Here is an 18,999-nt window from a genome sequence, read left to right as displayed (position 1 = left end):
ACACTCTTATTCCTAGTTTAAAGATAGAAAAAGAACCCCCAAGAACTGTTAGTGTCCACCTCTCATGACGCTCTCCCCAGTGAGACCAACACTCACAGATGTGTCACCATGTGGACATTGGTGGTATTGTCGACATGGGTGGTCTTACTGGCTAAATAGCTGTGCATTTATATTAGACATGAACATTTATTATCCCCATAAAGAAAGGAAGTTGAAATAGCAGCTCTCTGAGATCATTCGGAACACGGGGAGACTTGCTTCTAATGAACCTTCTGCAAATACATCTCACATATAGCGACAAAAGGGCTAGGAGAACTAAGAAACAATGGGGGAGTTCATGTTCTGCCCCCAAAGCTAGTCCTGTCTCTCTCTGGTGGCATCTTCTACAGAAACATATGGATATTCCAATACTGAATTTTATATCTAATTATGAGAATGTAGTGAAAAAAAGATTTGATCTTTCTATGGTTATATAACATATATACAGTCATACTACATATATAACTATGTATACAGTAAATGAATATACTCTTGTGACCTCAGTTACAGCCACCGGCAAGCTACCTTTGCCCCTTCTCAGTCAAATTCTCCCCATCTCCATCAGAGTTAGCTACTCTTCTGACTTCCAGCCCCATCAGTTTGTTTTGTCTGAAGTAAACAATTGTTGATGAAAATTTGTTTGGCAAATATGATTGGTCTGGGACAACACTGATGAGAGGAAGTTTGTTTTCCTTCCATAATCCCCTTTTGATGTTTATTACTCATAACATGCTGAGATATATTTTAAGTAGACAGGTTACATCCAGGGCACTGGATTAAAACCATGGGACAATCCCTGAATTTCCTACTGTTTCTTAGTTTGAATGGGAGGACTCCTTTCTCTCACACACCTTTCTCCTGGTGTAATGCTGCTTTTAAGGAAGGTGGAAGGAACAACGGAAAAATACTTGTAAAGCAATGTGTTCTTAAAAACTAAAGCTATTTGCAGAAGGGCCAAAGCTATGTGGTGTGAAAGGGAAATGAAGAGGGTGAGTTGAGGGGCTCCAGGAAAGGATCTTAGAAGAACCCTGTGAGTAGCCTGGAAGGAGTTAGGGCCAACATGAACCTGGTGGGTGGATCGCATAGGTGGAAGGGCCCTATAGTGGCCACCTACATATCTTTCAATGGCTTTCTTAAATGTGCTATTCTTAAGAATAGTTGTTTAACTACCTCAAATTAAGTGGCTAGAATAATTTCTTCCCAGGTCTTTGTTCCCTCCCTTAGGGTGATGAACGACAGTTGCCAAAATCTTCCCAAGATTAATCAGCAGAGGCCCTGGTCCAAAACCACGGTGGGGAAGACAGGGGACACCAAATCTCTCAATAAGGAGCATCCTAATCAGGTCAGGATGGCTTGGCTTGACTTTGTGAAGAGCACACTTGGCTGAAAAATAGCCCTATGAAAAAAGTCACATTTATTTATTTTTTGAGGACCTACGCTTTTAAAATTGCTGTGTGATCTAATTGAATTGTAGGTTTTCTTCCAGTACACTGGACTCAAACCATGGACAAATCCCTGGATTTCCTAATGTTTCTGAACAGGAACAGGAGGACTTTTTTCTCCTCCAAGTCTTTCCCCCCATCTGGGTGCTGGGCAATGGGCCAGGGTGGGGCCAGGGCCCAGTCAGAGCAGGAGGGCCTGGTTGCTGTGGAGCTTGATCTTCCCATCTGAGGTAACTGTTACCTGAGGTAACTGAGCTAACCAAGATGGCAGGTCTTCTTGTCCCAGAGCACATTGCTGGGTTCCTAAGTGTAGACCAGGCATAGCCTACACTACACTTCAGGTGTGGCTGGGTCTGAAGGTCTCCTACTAGACGTCTCCAAATCGCACATGGTCAGCCCTCACCTCAGACCTTCACCCTGGACTTTCTGGGGGCCAAGAAGGGCAGCAAGGAGAGAACCCAGCAAGTGAGTGAAGTAAATGGCTCCTGATTCACGAGACTCATGTCCAGAACCTTCTTAGTTAGGACAAAACATCCCAGGTTTCAAAGGAAAGAGGACCAATGGAAACTGAGAAAAGGAATTTTAAAAATTAATGTCAAATAATGGAAAGGAATAATCATAATACCCGATTGGTCAAAAGGATTCTCTCCCCCTCTCTACAGTTCTGGCCGCTACAGCCTGATTCAGGTGGAAGAGAGGTGAAGGTGGGGCAGGATGAGTCCCATGGGAGGCTGGTTGACTCTGCTGTATCTCCAAACTCAGTCACTCCTGGCCAAAAACACCTCTGATCACAGGAGAGAAGACAAGTCAGCAAAAGGGGATGGGTTGAGGCACAACTGTTTCCTCCATTTGGAAAAGCTGCTTGGGGCCCGTGGCCTGGCATCTTCTCGGTCTTCCAGGGACAACTCCTTCCACATAGTGAGGCAGACAGCTAACTCATCTTCCTGGTCTGCACAGAAGTGGCTAAACTACGTGTGCACGTCGCATTTACAGAATTGCTCTCCAGCATTGGACTTTGCATGATGGAGTGGGCAGGTACAGCCAGCATCTCTCCATGGCTGCTCACAGCCAATGTGTCCTTGTCTCTCTTTCTTCAGGAGGTAGTTAATAACACTCGCCTGGAGAGTGCCAACTTCGGCCTAAATATATCAAGAATCAGTAAAGACAGTGGAGAGGAAAATGCCCACCCACGAAGAGTAAGTGAAACTCACAAACCTAACACTGAAAGGGGTCATTTCTTTTTCCTTTTAAACATGAAAACAAAAAAACATTTTTGTCAAACAGGAAAGTTAAGATGTGATTTTTGAAGGCTGGTTGTGAGGTAAATGGAGAAGAGGGTTAGAAAATGGGTTCTTCTTTGGAATCTCCTTTCTGAATGAATGGGCTGGCATGAACTGCCCCATCTCTAAGGAACTCAGTTTCTACATTTGTAAATTGAGGGGCCTGGAAGAGATTGTCTCTAGTGTTCCCATCAGCTTCAAAATTCTGTAATAACAATGACAAACATTGGCATGATCATCCTGCATCGTTCTTATCATTTTTTTATTTTAAGAGACAGGGCTTGCTCTGTCACCCAGGCTGGAGTGCAAAGGTGCAATCATGGCTTACTGCAGCCTAGAAGTCCTGGGCTCAAAGAATCCTCTTGCCTCAGCCTCCCAAGTAGCTAGTACTACAGGCATGCACTACAACATCCAGCTAATTTTTTAAATTCGTCTAGAGATGGGGTCTCACTATGTTACCCAGGCTGGTTTCAAACTTCTAGCCTCAAGCAATCCTCCTGTCTGGACCTCCCAAAGCGCTAGGACATCTGCATTATTTAGTGAGTTGGAAACACATACTCATTCTGCTCTGCCCTGTCAGTGGCATTTGATTAGTGGTGTCATCTTTCTCCTTGGAGGGATGGCTCCTGGTCTAAACGTAATTTCATGTGGACCATGAAACCTCAGTTGATATAGGGTTGATTTTGTCCTTGATAGATATTTCTACCTTTTTCATAATGAATCTCATGTCTGGATTTTAAATAATAACGTCTTAAGCAGAAAAGACCCAGATTGGATGGATGTAGTCAAAAGGTATATTAAAACATGTAATTTGGAAATGAACAGTACCATATTGCTCTTGGTCATACTCTCCAAGGTTGTAGTTCTTTAAGCTTCTTCTTTCTTTCTTCAGCCAAGTGCTCAAACCTCTGGAGTGCTGACTTAGTTCCAGCCAGCTCTTAGAAAAACTGAACTCTGTGTGTGTGAATTTGGAGGGGTGACTGGAGCATCTCCCTGAAAATGAAGGGCAGTGACCTCACTGGCCTGAACTGACTCTCTGTAAGGGCCTCACTTACATGGTAATTGCTGGAGATGATATCATGGGAATCAACGCCTCCCTTGGAAAAACGTCTCCTTGTTCACTTTCACTGCTTCTGTTGTGTTTTCAGTCACCTTTGCCTAGCTATTTTGTGGCAACATTGAAATGAATGGATGTTTTTGATTGGGTCACAAGGAAGGGACCATTTAACCCAGCACTTAACCTTTGAAGTAGTTTGACTATAAATCCTCTTACCAGCAGAAATGTCCTCAGGGCACAATGTAGATGGCTTTCTCCCTAGCATTTCATTTGTCCATAGGTTACCTGAGGGTGTATGGCCTGGGGCCAATCTCAGAAAACCCCAGGTCTGTCATTTCCATGTTAGTACCTGTGTTTGTCTGTTTTGCATTGCTATAAAGGAATACCTGAGGCTGAGTAGTTTATAAAGAAGAGAGATTTATTTGACTCATAGTTCTATTTGGCACTGGGATCTGCTCAGCTTCTGGTGAGGCCTCAGGAAGATTTTACTCATGGCGGAAGGCAAGGGGACCTGGCATGTCACATGGCAAGAGAGGGAACAATAAGGGAGGGAGATGACCGGCTCTTTTAAACAACCAGGTCCCTCGTGAATTAATAGAGCGAGAACTCACTAGTTACAGTGGTTAGAGCACCAAGCCTTTCATGAGAATTCCTCCCCAATGACCCAAACACCTCCCACCAGGCCCACCTGCAACACTGGGGATCACATTTCAATATGAGATTTGGAGGGGGCACACATCCTTACTATATCAGAATCCAAGCTTTAGGACACTTTCCCTACAAATTTAGTAGGTATGTTGTTCTTGAGGGCATAAGCTTCAGAGTCAGCCTGTCTAGATTCAAAACCCGGCTCAGATGCTCCCCCACTGTGTAACTTTGGGCAAATTGTTTTATAATCTCTCCAAGCCTCATTTCTCTCAGCTGTAAGATGGAAATAATCACAGTGCCCACTGTAAGTCTCATGATGAAAGGAGAGACTTGGCACAGTGCCTAGCACATAATAAACACTCCATAAATGTTAACTACTATTATTATTTTATTTTTTGGTGCATCCTTGCTTTTTCCTTCCTACCTCTAGGGGGGACAAGGTGATATTGGAAGGATCGTGGGTTGGGAGACAGATTAAGTGAGTTTAAATCCTGGCCTTAAGCCATTTATTAGCTGTGTGGCTCTGGGCAAATCACTTAACCTCTCTGGACTTACTCCCACATCTATGAAGCCAGGATGTCACTCCTGACTAACAGAAGTGTTGTAAGAATTAGAAATAGGCTGGGTATGCTGGCTCACACCTGTAATCCCAGCCCTTTGGGAGGCTAAGGTGGGAGGATAACTTGAGGTCAGGAGTTGGAAACCAGCCTGGGCAACATAACAGGACCCCATTTCTACAAAAAAATAATAATAATAATAATTAAAAATTAGCCAAGAGTAGTGGCGCACACCTGTAGTCCCAGCTCTTTGGGAGGCTGAGGTGGGAGGATCCCTTGAGCCCAGAAGTTTAAGGCTGCAGTGAGCTCTGAGTATGCCACTGCATGATGGAGTGAGATCCTATCTGTCTCTTAAAGGAAAAAAAAAAAAAGGATTAGAAATAATCCTCACAGGATATGGAGAAAAGGGAACTCATACATTGTTGGTGGAAATTAAATTAATTCCACTTATACCCAATAAATTTATACAAATTATATACAAAAATAACAAAAAAGAAATAGTTCTCACAAAGAACCTTGCACACTTATTTTGTACAGCACTCTATTGAGTGGTAAACGTGTATCACAATCCATAGACAGGAACTCTTATTACTGTTGTGCCAATGACTTGTTTCTGCGTGTGTAATATTTTAAAAGGATAAGACCATACAGGGGAAGTTAACACATAAGGAAGGAAGCAGATGGTCTGTGTCAGGAACTGAGAAATACTCATGAATTTTTATTCAAATCCACTTCATTCTGGAAAATGTACTCACAATTTTTTAAGGTGCTCCAACTTGAGGAAATCATCATGTTTAATACTAGTGCTGGTTCTTTTTAAAGCTTAACTTGAAGTTTGCCCTAATACCAGGGTGTATAAATGTGTCTTGGTTTAATGAAACGGAGTTATTAAGAAGAGTCATCTCTTATGTTCTAATGACATAAACAACCTTTCCTCCCCTGCAGGGCCAAATCATTGACTTCCGAGGGCTGCTCACAGATGCCATCAAGGGAGCGACCAGTGAACTTGCCTTGAACACCTTCGACCATAATCCAGACCCCTCAGTAAGTGGCAAAGATGTGACATTCATCTCTCAAACTGCCAACATCCAGATGAACTCTGGAAATATAATATTGAGTACAGTGAAACCTTGAGATCAAGTCAAAGGCTATAGCCACCTGCCATCGTTTGTTTCACCGAGACCTGTGCGTGCCCGGGGTTTCTTCCTAAATTGTGAAGCAATATTGTGATGTGAGCCTTTCCACTCCTCTCATCAGGAACGACTGCTGAAACCTCTGAGTGCATTTATTGGCATGAACAGTGAGATGCGAGAATTGGCAGCGGTGGTGAGCCGGGTAAGATCTGATATTCAATTCACAAATTTACGGAGGCAGGCTGGGTCTTCTGGAGCTTTGTGGGCTGCTTATTTTATTAATAACAATAAATATGATCATTTATTTATAAGGTGCCCCCACTTGCGAAGGCACTCATATTGTTTAGAGGCACAATAATGCATGATAAATAAATTATAGAATCATAAAATTACAATATAAAAAGCCCACCATCTCATGATAGAGGCCAAGAAAACCGAGAGAGAAAAAGACTTAGGAATGAAGGGACAGGTGAAAGGTTTAATAGCAGAGCCAAGAGTCAAGGAAAGAAAGCCTCTTAAAGAAGAAAAAAGTATGTCTGCATCTGGTTTAAAAAGTCAGAGCCCAGAAATAGAGATGTCAGAAGTCTGATGATATCATCATTGAAAATCTCCATGAAAAACACAATTAGCAGGAAAGACTTTACCATCCAGACTACGGACTTTTCCAGCTTGCACTATGGAAGCAGAAGGCAGTGAAGAATAGGCTTTGGAATTAACCGACCTGCCTTTGATTTCTAGATCCTTCTCTTGCTAGCTGTGTGACATTGGGCAAGTTCCTAGAAAATAAAATAGACCCCTGAGTTACAGGATATTTTTCTAATTTCTAATGCTTCATATTTAATTGAAGACTGAAACCTAGGCAGGCTCAGAGGAGTGTATAAAATGATCCCCAAAATTCACAGCTCCTCTGAAAAGCTAAGGGCTCCTGAGCTGTCTCTGTTCAGCTCAGCAGTTGTTTCCTGTATGCCTCTTATGTGTCAGGTATGTGCTGCGAGCTGGAGACACAAAGGTGAATGAGTCAGAGCACAGTCGTTGCCCTCACGAGTTTCTCATCCCAGGGCAAGGTGCACTTTGAGAGCATGAAGGAGGGAGGGGTGCGGAAAGTGTTAGGAAAGAAGATAGGAAATCGCTAAGGGAAAAAGTGAAAGAGGGAGGCTAGGAGCTATTCTGGGCATAGGCAATCCATGAGAAATTGCAGGTTGTGCACATTTCCCATGGGCCACCTAAGAAGCAGGGAGTGGTGGGGAACCGGTAGAGAGAGGCAGGGCTCCTGAGGAAGGGTGCGGTGAATAGTACCCAGGGCTGACAACATGCGTATGGAAGAAGGGACATTAGAAAGGCATCCATCAGAGGATGGGATCATCCCATGTGCTTGTGGATGGCTTGTTCTGTGACAGGGAGGCAAATGAATAGCAAAGAAAAGGAGATGGGGAGACCATCTATGAGGTTTTTACCAGTGAGAGGGGATAAGGGACTGAGCCAGGCTGCAATAACCCCAAATTAATAGTCTCATTACCATTTTTGCAAAAGGGTAACATGACTATGAGGATAGAACTATAGAGTGGAAGTGGCCTGAGATGATTCCATCTGGAATCCTTTCTATAGTAGCATGGGAGGTAGAAACCCTGCTCCTGCCTGAATGCTTACAGTGACAGAGAGCTCACCACCTCATGAGGTAGTCCTGCTGAATTCCGACTGATAACTTTGGATTGATATAAGGAGAAACTGTCAGTTGGGAAATTAAACATTACCTTGTGGAACTCAACTCTAGAAGAGGGCAAGAAATACTGCTGTTATCTATGGATGCCTTGAATACCTAGGTAAATGAATTTTCCTTGTGTTCCAAGATTTCCCTAAGAAAGGACGGTAATAAGAATGTGAATGGCTGGTGGGTCTGCATGTAGATCCAGGCTCTAAAGACAGAGTAAGGAAGACTGAGTCCTTTCACTATCATTCCATCCAATAATGGATTATATATATCATGCATGACCAAAGCACTTGTATAAATACTTTCTCTAGACAAGGTGCAGTAGCTGGCACCTATAATCCTAGCACTTTGGGAGACTGAGGCGGGTAGATCGCTTGAGGTCAAGAGTTTGAGACCAGCCTGGCCAACATGGCAAAAACCCATCTCTACTGAAAATACAGAACATTAGCTGGGCATGGTGGCACGTGCTGGTAGTCCTAGCTACCTGGGAGCCTGAGGCATGAGAATTGCTTGAACCTGGGAGGCAGAGGTTGCTGCACTGTAGCCTGGATGACAGAGTGAGAATCCATCTCAGAAAAAACAAACAAACAGGAAATTTCTCTAATAAAAGTGAAAGTTGGCTGGGTGCTCACACCTGGGTGAGCACACCTGTAATCTCCTGTAACACTTTGGGAGGCCGAGGCAGAAGGATCACTAGTCCTTGCCCTCAAGAGTTTCTCATCCCAGGGGCAAGGTGCACTTTGAGAGCATGAAGGAGGGAGGGATGGGGAAAGTGTTATGAAAGAAGATAGGAGATCGCTAAGGGAAAAAGTGGAAGTTTGGATTATCTCCATAATCCAAACATAAAGTGGAATGACATTATTGGACTTGATGCAGCCAAGCAGTTAGTCAAAGAAGCTGTTGTGTTGAGGCTGAGGTGCGAGGATTACTCGAGCCCAGTAGGTTGAGGCTGCAGTGAGTGGTGATAATGCCACTGCCCTCCAGCCTGGACTACAGAACAAGACCCTGTTTGAAGAAAAATTAAAAATAAAAATGAACTTCCTATAGTGGAGGGAACTGGATGGGTGGGGAGCCGGAGTAGGCAAAAACATCTCACCAGCATTTAAAAAATGTATTTGTATTTTTGGACCATGTGCACATATTACTTATTAAAGATTATATAAATATAAGAATAGATTCAGATTTTTTCTGTAGTCACTCAGAATGATTTTGGAAAGAAGGTTTTTCGGGCTTTTTTTGATGAAACACTCTAGATATTCAGTTTGCCTGAAACAGCTCCTACTGAGAAAGGCCACTTAGTGACTGCTCCGAGGCGTCTGGTGAAATTGAAGTTTGGAAACTGTAAATTAGTTATCAGTAAAAGCCACCTTAATTGATTACCCTAGATGGTTGCTACAGGGCTCTACTATAAGAGGGGAAAAACTGCAGTTTCACCCAGTTGTTGGCTTCCTTGAATTTTGTAGAAGCAATTGCTCCTACTGGAAGTAGGGAATGATCGCTAGGGAAAAAAGAGAAATTGGTTTCAGAGGAGCATTATCTCTTTTATGCAATAAATTAAGAAAGCACTTTGGGAGGCCGAGACGGGCGGATCACGAGGTCAGGAGATCGAGACCATCCTGGCTAACATGGTGAAACCCCGTCTCTACTAAAAAATACAAAAAACTAGCCGGGCGAGGTGGCGGGCGCCTGTAGTCCCAGCTACTCGGGAGGCTGAGGCAGGAGAATGGCGTAAAAAACCCGGGAGGCGGAGCTTGCAGTGAGCTGAGATCGGGCCACTGCACTCCAGCCTGGGCGACAGAGCGAGACTCCGTCTCAAAAAAAAAAAAAAAAAAAAAAGAAAGTGTTTGCGAGATCAAGGAACAAGAACAAGGCCAGGCACTGGCTAGGAACTATGTTGCACAGTAAAACCTAATGTAAGTTGAAGGCCTATTCTGTAGCTTCTTTAATTGTGGTTATAAATCGGTATGGTTTGCTATTGACTGAAAACAGGTAGAGTCCATTGTTAGGATATTTTTTTTTCTCCCTGAAAAGTACCATACTGTGTTATCAATGTCTTCTTCAGGGAAAATCATTGAATATTTTCATGGCATGCCTTTGGTGAACTAACCCAAAATTACAATGTATATATGTGTGTGTGTGCGTGTGTGTGTGTGTGTGTGTGTGTATAAAATATGAACAGCTTTTATCACCAGCACTTTATATCCTATTGTAAGTCAAGTATTCTGCTGCTCCCAAGTTTATTACAGCTGTAGAGGACACCATCAGTTTTAACAAAATGATCAAATGTGCATTGCAGGACATTTATCTCCATAATCCAAACATAAAGTGGAATGACATTATTGGACTTGATGCAGCCAAGCAGTTAGTCAAAGAAGCTGTTGTGTATCCTATAAGGGTAAGGACGGGAAACCTCTTGGGGGTTATTTCTGTTCACTATCCATTGGACAAGCTGTATGTCACACACCTATCAGAAAGGGAAGGGCAGGATGATTTTCTGTCCACACGTTAACTTTTTGTTTGTGTCACAACACTTTCTCAACCCTGGAGCACCAAAGCCTGGTCCATTCTAGATCATTTAAAATCATGTTACATATTAGTTCAAGACAGGTGTCTGAGCTAAGTGAAACTTTAAGATCTAAGACTATAGTATACATAATTTGTCAGATTGATTCAAATTAGCCTGCTCCCTTAAAAATATTCTTATTGTTGTAGAAATACCTCTGGTAGGGGAGAATCTCTCACTTTGTTTCCACAGATCCTTCCTTTACACTCCCCCCCTCCACCTACCTTCCCCAGGATCATCTGGGGCTTTGCTTCTGGGTGGTTGTGAAGACTGAACAGCCCCTTCCAGGGCAGTGACGAGCAAAGCCAGCCTGTTGTGCTCATTACTTATTACTGACAAATCTCTGTGCAGTTTACAAGCTGGGTAGAAAAATAGAAAAACAATACTCTCCATGTTTGATTTACAAATGGGGTGATGAAGAGCTAAGTGAAAACTTAGCTTTTGTTGTATAACAGACCACCCCACAACTTAGTGCCTTAAGACAACAATTTATTTGTTTGTAATTCTGTGGGTAGGCAGTTGGAGCTGGGCTCAGCTGGGCTGGCTCATCTCTTTTCCATGTGGTATTCTTGACTGGGCTCAATCACAGGTCTGAGCCATCAGTCAGAGTAGCAGAAAAGATGGAGAGACTGAAAAGGCTGGGACAAGCACTACAGCCAAGATGTCTCTCCATGTGACCTCTCATCCTCTAGCAGGAAAGCCCAGTCCTGTTCACATGGTGGCAGTGGGTTCCCAGAAAGAGGCAGGAAAGGGAAAGTTCTAATTCACAAGCATCTTTCATGCCTTGTATATTTTTTTGCTAGTCTTATTATTTTCAAATCTCTTACATTTGCTAATGTCCCACTGGCCAAAGTCACAAGACCAGGCCCAGATTCAAATGTTGGAGAAATAGGCTCCACTCCTTGATGAAAAGAGCTACAAATAATTTATGGCCATTTTCTGTAATTTCCTGCTGTCAGGATTATGAATTTATTTTATTGAATAACCTATTTAGTCTTACCACTGAGCCCATGTGGCCCCTGATTTTTGGATGCTTTCCTCTAAGGAGACAAAAATCAATACATTTGGATTCTCTTTTCCCCCTCTTTCTTTCTGTGTTCAGACTTAGGAGTAAGAAATACACTGGTGTTTAGAATTAATAGAAGTTTACTCACCGTTTCCTCTAAGTGGAACTATAGCATAAAACTTTTAAAAAGGATAGAACATCTCGGCCGGGCGCGGTGGCTCACGCCTGTAATCCCAGCACTTTGGGAGGCCGAGACGGGCGGATCACGAGGTCAGGAGATCGAGACCATCCTGACTAACACGGTGAAACCCTGTCTCTACTAAAAATACAAAAATTAGCCGGGCGCAGTGGCGGGCGCCTGTAGTCCCAGCTACTCGGGAGGCTGAGGCAGGAGAATGACGTGAACCCGGGAGGCGGAGCTTGCAGTGAGTGGAGATCGCGCCACCGCACTCCAGCCTGGGCAACCGAGCGAGACTCCGTCTCAAAAAAAAAAAAAAAAAAAAAAAAAAAAAAAAAAGGATAGAACATCTCATTGAAATTCCCTGGATTTGTTCTCTTCACGGCATTACAAGCTCCAAATGTGTTGAGATTTGACGTCAGGATTAGCAAGAAACTAATAGCTAGTTGTAATTTTACTAATATTCCTTGCCACGCCCCTCTCCCCCATTCTTTACCAACCCTTGCCACTAACCTTCCCCAGATTGTTTGAATTTGAACTAATAGGCGCGAGACTTCCTTGAAGGCTACGCATGTCCTGTTCAGAGTTGGTGTCTTAATGCGTTTGCCCCTGAATATTCCCAACTTCCAAAACAGGTTTCACCATAGCTCTGTACTTTATTCGAATAAACCTTTACTAATTGGTTCTAGTATGTATTTTAAAGTTCATACCTGCTTTACAACATTCAAAAGATTGCCAAATGCTCTCCATATAGAAGTTTGGGGAAAATGATGTTATGCATGTAAGAAATAACTGTTTAACAGAGAGGAAGAGTATCTACATATACCTTTCCTTTCCTTAAAAAATTGCTCTTTTAAAAAGTCACAAAAATTAAGTCAGGCATTCTAATCGAGCGTGAAAATAAAATTGGGATGAATAAGATCTGTTTATTTAGGTCAGAAGCAGACGACCTTAAGCAAAAAAAGGAGACCTGAATCTTAGAGTTGTGCTGCTTTCACTCCAGCTTTCCTGGCTTGTCTGTGCTGAGAGTATGCAGGCTGATGTGTCAGCACCAAACCTCATCCTTGTTCCTTGTTTCCATAGTATCCACAGCTATTTACAGGAATTCTTTCCCCCTGGAAAGGACTACTGCTGTACGGCCCTCCAGGTAAACACAGCGTCCTATTTTGATGTTGGTGTTAAGTATGTGTGCAGAAGATGAGTTGTCCCTTCTGTCCTCACTTCAGGACCGGGGCACATGAGAGCTGAGCAGTCACTTCCTTCCTTATGTGTGAAACTGACTTCTGTCTATAAGCAGTGGGATGATGGAGTTGAAATGCCTGCTCATCTTTTACATGTCTCCCTTTAGGTACAGGAAAGACTTTACTGGCCAAAGCTGTGGCCACTGAATGTAAAACAACCTTCTTTAACATTTCTGCATCCACCATTGTCAGCAAATGGAGAGGGGATTCAGAAAAACTCATTCGGGTAGGAATTCTTAATTTTGTTTTTAAAAATAAGTTCTAGTGTAATACGGTGGTACAAAATGATGTCAGAGCTTCTTTGCTTTTAGGTGATTTTATGTTAGATTCAATCCTGGATCTTGATTACCAGTAGCTTGGGAAATGGATTGACTATTATATGTGGAAGTTAATTGTGCCCCCATCAGCAAAACATGATCTCCCTTCCTTTGGGAATTTGATCAACAGCTCTTTTTTGATTCATGCAATTTAGGCATGAAAGCTGGGGGGAAAGAAATCTCTGACGTGGCATATTTTTTCTTCATTCAAGAAACATTTATTATTCAACATGTACACTATATTTGGTTAACATTTATTGAGAGGCTACTACTGTATGTTAGTCCCTATGCTAGATACTCTAAGAAAGAATCAAGAAACTTTAAACTTAATTATTCTTTCAGATGTTCTGAGCACCTTTGCTTCCATAGTACCCATAGCCTGTATGATTTTTTGCTTTCTTTTTTTTTTTTTTCAGACAAAGTCTCGCTCTTGTCCCCCAGGCTGGAGTACAATGGCGCCATCTCGGCTCACTGCAACCTCTGCCTTCCGGGTTCAAGCGATTCCCCTGCCTCAGCCTCCCAAGTAGCTGGGATTACAGGTGCCTGCCACCATGCCCAGTTAATTTTTTTTTTGTATTTTTAGTAGAGACAGGGTTTCACCATGTTGGCCAGACTGGTCTCGAACTCCTGACCTCAGGTGATCCGCCCGCCTCAGCCTCCCAAAGTGCTGGGATTACAGGCGTGAGCCACTGTGCCCAGCGATTTTTTGCTTTCTTTCAGAGGTTGTTTCCATCTTTACAATATCACATTTATAGTTGATGTTATATTTTATATTATAAAATTGTACTGAATCTTCCAGTGGCATTAAGAGCACTTCCATTTATGGTTTAGGTCCTAGTGTAAGAAAGGTCCTTCTTTGAAAACCTGTTAAACTATCACACTCTGTAGAATGGCAGATATGTACTCAATATAAGTGAATATAAAATATTACATATTTTCTGAAAAGTGATTAACAAGTTATGCTTAAATTACATTCCCTTAGATGACTCTTTCAAAATATGATGGCCTATTTGGAAATCATAATAGAATATGTTTAAAGGATTGACTTACCTAAAATAACCTATTATCTATTACGTTGATATCATTTTCAAGTTGCTGCAAATATGTAAGCTTATATAAATTCTTGTTACCCATTCAAGATGGTAATTTGTGGAAACCTATGCTGATATCTTCTATTTCTTTGTTCTTCATCTTGCGTATAACTCAGTGCCAGTTCCGAAGTGGGGCTTGAATTTAGCCACACTTACAGTTATGGCTCCATGTGATTTTAGTTAGCTGGAGGTTCAGTTACGGTTGGCCCTTGAACAACAGTTGGCCCTTCACCTGCATGGGTCTAATTATATGGGGAAATTTTTCAACAAAATACATATTCACAGGATGCAAAACCCGCGTATATGTGGGTTTCCCAGGATAAACTGTGGGACTCCCCAGTAGCTGAGACTATAGGCACACACCATCAAGCCCAGCTAATTTCTGTATTTTTTGTAGAAACCAGGTTTCACCATGTTGCCCAGGCTCCTCTTGAACTCTTGGGCTCAAGCAATCCTCGTGCCTCGGGCTCCCAAAATGCTGGGATTACAGGCATGAGCCACCATGCCTAGCTTCTCCCTGCCTTTCTAAATACAAGTAGGAACATACTATATGTTCCCTTTTGTACCTGGCTGTTCCCCCAACTTAATATGCACAGATTTTGGTACAGGGAATGGTGTCGGGAGGAACAGGGAGAGGATCTGCAACCAATCTCTTCCATATGCCTAGAGACGACTGTAGCTGAAATTCATCTAACTAGAATTCTTATCACCCTGAAGTCTTTTTTTTTTTTTAACATGTCATTTCTATATGCTGAATAACAACAAACTGTTAAAAGATACCACTCAGAATTAGTTTAGGTTCATCTCCTGTCATGAAAAGTGGTGTTTAGAACCATGAGCACAAGACACTGCAAGGTGCACAAAGGAGGATGACATACTCAGGACAGGACTTACCTAGGCAGAAGAAGAAAGTCGAAAAGTTTATAGTATTCCTAACAAAGGCTGAAGTTACATGAATTTTCTGGTTTAATGTCGAATAACCAGAAAAGTCAATTAACAAGAATTCTCCATCCCATGTGAGCATTGTATTCACTTAAAGTTTTCCTCTGGTTCAGTATTATTTTGTTAGGATTCTAAGAGTGAAGAAAAATCCCAGTGGAGTGGGAGCAAAAAAAATAAATTAAAAAAAAAGGAGTGAGGAAACAATTCCTCTCCCAATTCCTTCCTTCCTGCCTGCCGTTCTCTCTTTCTTTCTCTCTCTCTCTCTCTCTTTCTTTCTCTCTCTCTTTTTTCTTTCTTTCTCTTTCTTTCTCTCTCTCTTTTTCTTTCTTTCTCTCTCTCTCTCTCCCTATCTTTCTTTCTTTCTCTCTCTCTCTCTCCCTATCTTTCTTTCTTTCTTTCTAGTCTTGCTCGGTCGCTCAGACTGGAGTGCAGTGGTGCATTCTTGGCTAACTGCAACCTCCATCTCCTGGGTTCAAGCGATTCTCCTACCTCAGTCTCCCGAGTAGCTGGGACTACAGGCACCCCCACCACGCCTGGCTTTTTTGTATTTTTAGTAGAGACGGGGTTTCACCATATTAGCCAGGCTGGTCTCAAACTCCTGACCTTGTGATCTGCCCACCTCGGCCTCCCAAAGTGCTGGGATTACAGGCGTGACCACCACGCTTGGCCTCTTTCTTTCTTTTACTATGTATTTTAAAAGTAACTAGCCTTAAAAAAAAAAAAAGAGTATAAGAGGATATACAGACTCCTGAGCCCTCTCCCCAGAGGCAACTACTATTAACAGTTGCTGGAGCAGCCCTGCAGAACATTTATCTATTATCTACATTAACATCAACAACTGTTTCTTTTGGGTGTTCTGTTTTGTTTTGAGGCAGGGTCTTGCTCTGTCACCCAGGCACCAAAGCCAAAGTGCAGTGACATTATCAGAGCTGACTGCAGCCTCGACCTCCTGGGCTCAAGTAATCTTCCCACCTCAGCCTCCCCAGTAGCTGAGACTATAGGCACACACCACCAAGCCCAGCTAATTTTTGTATTTTTTGTAGAAACCAGGTTTCACCATGTTGCCCAGGCTCCTCTTGAACTCTTGGGCTCAAGCAATCCTCGTGCCTCAGGCTCCCAAAATGCTGGGATTACAGGCATGAGCCACCATGCCTAGCTTCTCCCTGCCTTTCTAAATACAAGTAGGAACATACTCTATATTTCCTTTTGTACCTGGTTTTTCCCCAACTTAATATATATAACTTGGATATTGTTCCACACTATTATAGATAAAGCATGTTTTTTTATGTCTATATGGTAGTTCGTTGCATAAATGTACCAAAACGTATTTAACCAGTCTTTTCTTGATGGGCCTTTAGGTTGATTCTAGTCTCTTGCTGTTGTGAACAAAGCTAGAGTGGGCAGTCTTATATGTACACATGTTTTTGCCTATATAGTGTAGGACAATTTCTATGAAGTAGAATCGCCAAGTCAAAGGGAACAGACATCACCGACTGCCACATTGCTTTTGCCAAGAGGGTTGTACCCGCTTAGAGTCCCATCAATGCTTCCTGAGTGCATTTGCTTCTCCACACCCTGACCAACACACCAATATCTTTTACAAAATAAACATTTGTCAATCTAATAGTAAAAAGTAATAGTGTATTTCAGTGATTAAACGTGCATTTCAGTATTTCAGTGCTTGAATGTGTATTTCTTTGATTCTGAATGAACTTGAACAACTTTTGAAAGTTTTAGAAAATATTTATATCTTTTTGTGACATGCATTTTTATTTTGGATATTTTAAAAAATAATGCAAGAAGAAACAGATAACCTCTGCTAACCTTGAAGGAGCTCATCTCATTTCCTTTCAGAAATTACATCATTTTCTCTTTATTTTTCGAGCTTTTGGGAAGATCTTCAGCTGGACAATCTTGGTCATGCTGTCAGGCTCCTTACTGTGAAGCTTTCAAAGAAAGCAAACCATTCAGGACCTTCCCCTAAAGCAGAGAAGCTTTTTCTACCATTTGTTTCTCTTTCTATTCCAATTAAAGAGTTATTTATAGGGAACCATTGGGTTATGTTCCTCCCTCCCCTACTAATGTTCGTGCCTTTTAGGAGCTGATCGCTACTGAATAGTTGAGTGGTCTCTTTAGCAAATGCATACTTCTGTTGATGCTTACATCTTTCAATGCACCGCCCCCCAGTTGTGTGATTTAACTTCCTCCAGGTTCCTCTGAAAATTTTAGACTAATGCTTCCAGAAACACTTACCCATGATTCTGTATATTCCCTGCAAGTGGAATGAGCAATGCAGTGGGCAGTATGAATGCCTAGATTCCAGGCGTGGTTCTCCTTCCAACTGGGTGTGTGCTCTAGCAGAGGCTCTTGGTCTCTTCTGCCTTTAGTGAGCACCTTAAAAACATGTATGGGTTTTATATTCTAATATTTCATTTCTCATTGGGTAGATTGCCACTGTTGTAGTCACCCTTAATATCAGGTATATTTGGACTTCTTTGTGTGTGTGTGACAAGGACAGAAAGTTATTTGCCCTGAATTAGTGGTCTCCATTGTATCTGGAAGGCATTGTGATGAATGCCCCGGCATTGCCATTGTTCTCTCAGTTCATTAAACTCAGTCAATTGTTCTAATAAAACAGGATTCTGTAAAAGGGAGATGCTGGTGCGTGCGCTTGAATGTACCCATGAGCAGTGGGGAAGGTGAGGTATTTCCCGTTCGGTGACAGGGAGACCTGTAAGGGATGAGCTGCTGCTGCTCGTGAAAACTACAACCTGACTTTTTCAGAACCCTTTCCCTCTGAGTCTGTGATGGTTTGCTAGTGCTAAGTGACATGGAGAATAAATCCCCCATGCCTATTAAAGAATTTCTATTCTTTTCTAAATCTCCACTGTTTTTTTCCCATCAACCGGTGAAGGATTGTATATGATGCTCAAGAGATCAGTTTCAGGGTTAAAAAAAAAAAGGTTTAGGTTGTTATATTCTATTCATCACCACCACATCTCCCTTTAGAGCTCTTTATTTTGTTTTTATATGTCTGTTCTTTTGCTGGTTGCTTTCCTGTTCTTGTTCGGTCTATAATATTTTATTTTATTCTCCATTAGAACATCGTATTCAGTCAAGAATTGCCTTCTAGTACCTGAGCCTACCAAACAGCCTTGTTGAGGTAGTGTGGGAAGGCTATGGAGTAATTTGGGGAACACGAAGGGACTAAATTTGTCAGCCTTGTTACCCATGACAGGAACCCAATCCTTGAAATATTTTCTTCTAAGAATAACCTCCCATTGTTCCCAAAGATTAAGGGAAGAATTATCAAATGATTATACATGTTCCAAGGCTCTTGTGTCCACATGGAACATACTATTAGCTGGGTGTTTCAGGGGTTAACTAGCTGACTGCAAGCTTGGGAACCAAATTTCATCTGAAGCTCTCATATTTATGATTAGTAACCCTGGAGTAACCACCTACCGTCTGCCTCTAATTTTATCAAGTTATAAATGGAAATAATTGGACCATCCAACCCCATGGGGTGGAGGTAGGGAGAAATAATTGTAATGATTATAAAGTTATTGTGAAATAACAGAGTGCAGCATAAATGCTTATTATTACAGTCATTCTAAGTTTTTACTCTCTGGGAGCATCTGAGGACTTTAAGTCTATGAGCTTGAACACTTGCTTGCTTTTCCCCCACCCAGGTGTTATTTGAACTTGCCCGCTACCACGCCCCATCCACGATCTTCCTGGACGAGCTGGAGTCGGTGATGAGTCAGAGAGGCACAGCTCCTGGGTAACAGACAGGG

At 42.2% G+C, this 18,999-nt stretch overlaps 1 protein-coding gene across 3 annotated transcripts in view; it reads left to right on the top strand.

The window, feature by feature from the left end:
- Positions 1–18,999, top strand: part of KATNAL2 (katanin catalytic subunit A1 like 2) — a 120,571-nt gene that overhangs the window by 73,615 nt on the left and 27,957 nt on the right. For all 3 annotated transcript variants that reach the window (XM_033177826.1, XM_033177825.1, XM_033177827.1), the window contains 8 exons: positions 1,264–1,381; positions 2,579–2,677; positions 5,969–6,067; positions 6,281–6,358; positions 10,161–10,259; positions 12,695–12,758; positions 12,960–13,078; positions 18,895–18,986. In XM_033177826.1, the coding sequence (XP_033033717.1) occupies positions 1,264–1,381; positions 2,579–2,677; positions 5,969–6,067; positions 6,281–6,358; positions 10,161–10,259; positions 12,695–12,758; positions 12,960–13,078; positions 18,895–18,986 (768 nt within the window). The remainder of the gene's footprint in view (positions 1–1,263; positions 1,382–2,578; positions 2,678–5,968; positions 6,068–6,280; positions 6,359–10,160; positions 10,260–12,694; positions 12,759–12,959; positions 13,079–18,894; positions 18,987–18,999) is intronic.

The sequence above is a fragment of the Trachypithecus francoisi genome, unplaced genomic scaffold, assembly GCF_009764315.1.
Source record: "Trachypithecus francoisi isolate TF-2019V2 unplaced genomic scaffold, Tfra_2.0 Lachesis_group19, whole genome shotgun sequence".
Lineage (NCBI taxonomy): Eukaryota > Metazoa > Chordata > Mammalia > Primates > Cercopithecidae > Trachypithecus > Trachypithecus francoisi.
The sequence above is the reverse complement of the archived record's forward strand: the minus strand, read 5'-3'. Positions and strand labels throughout refer to the sequence as shown.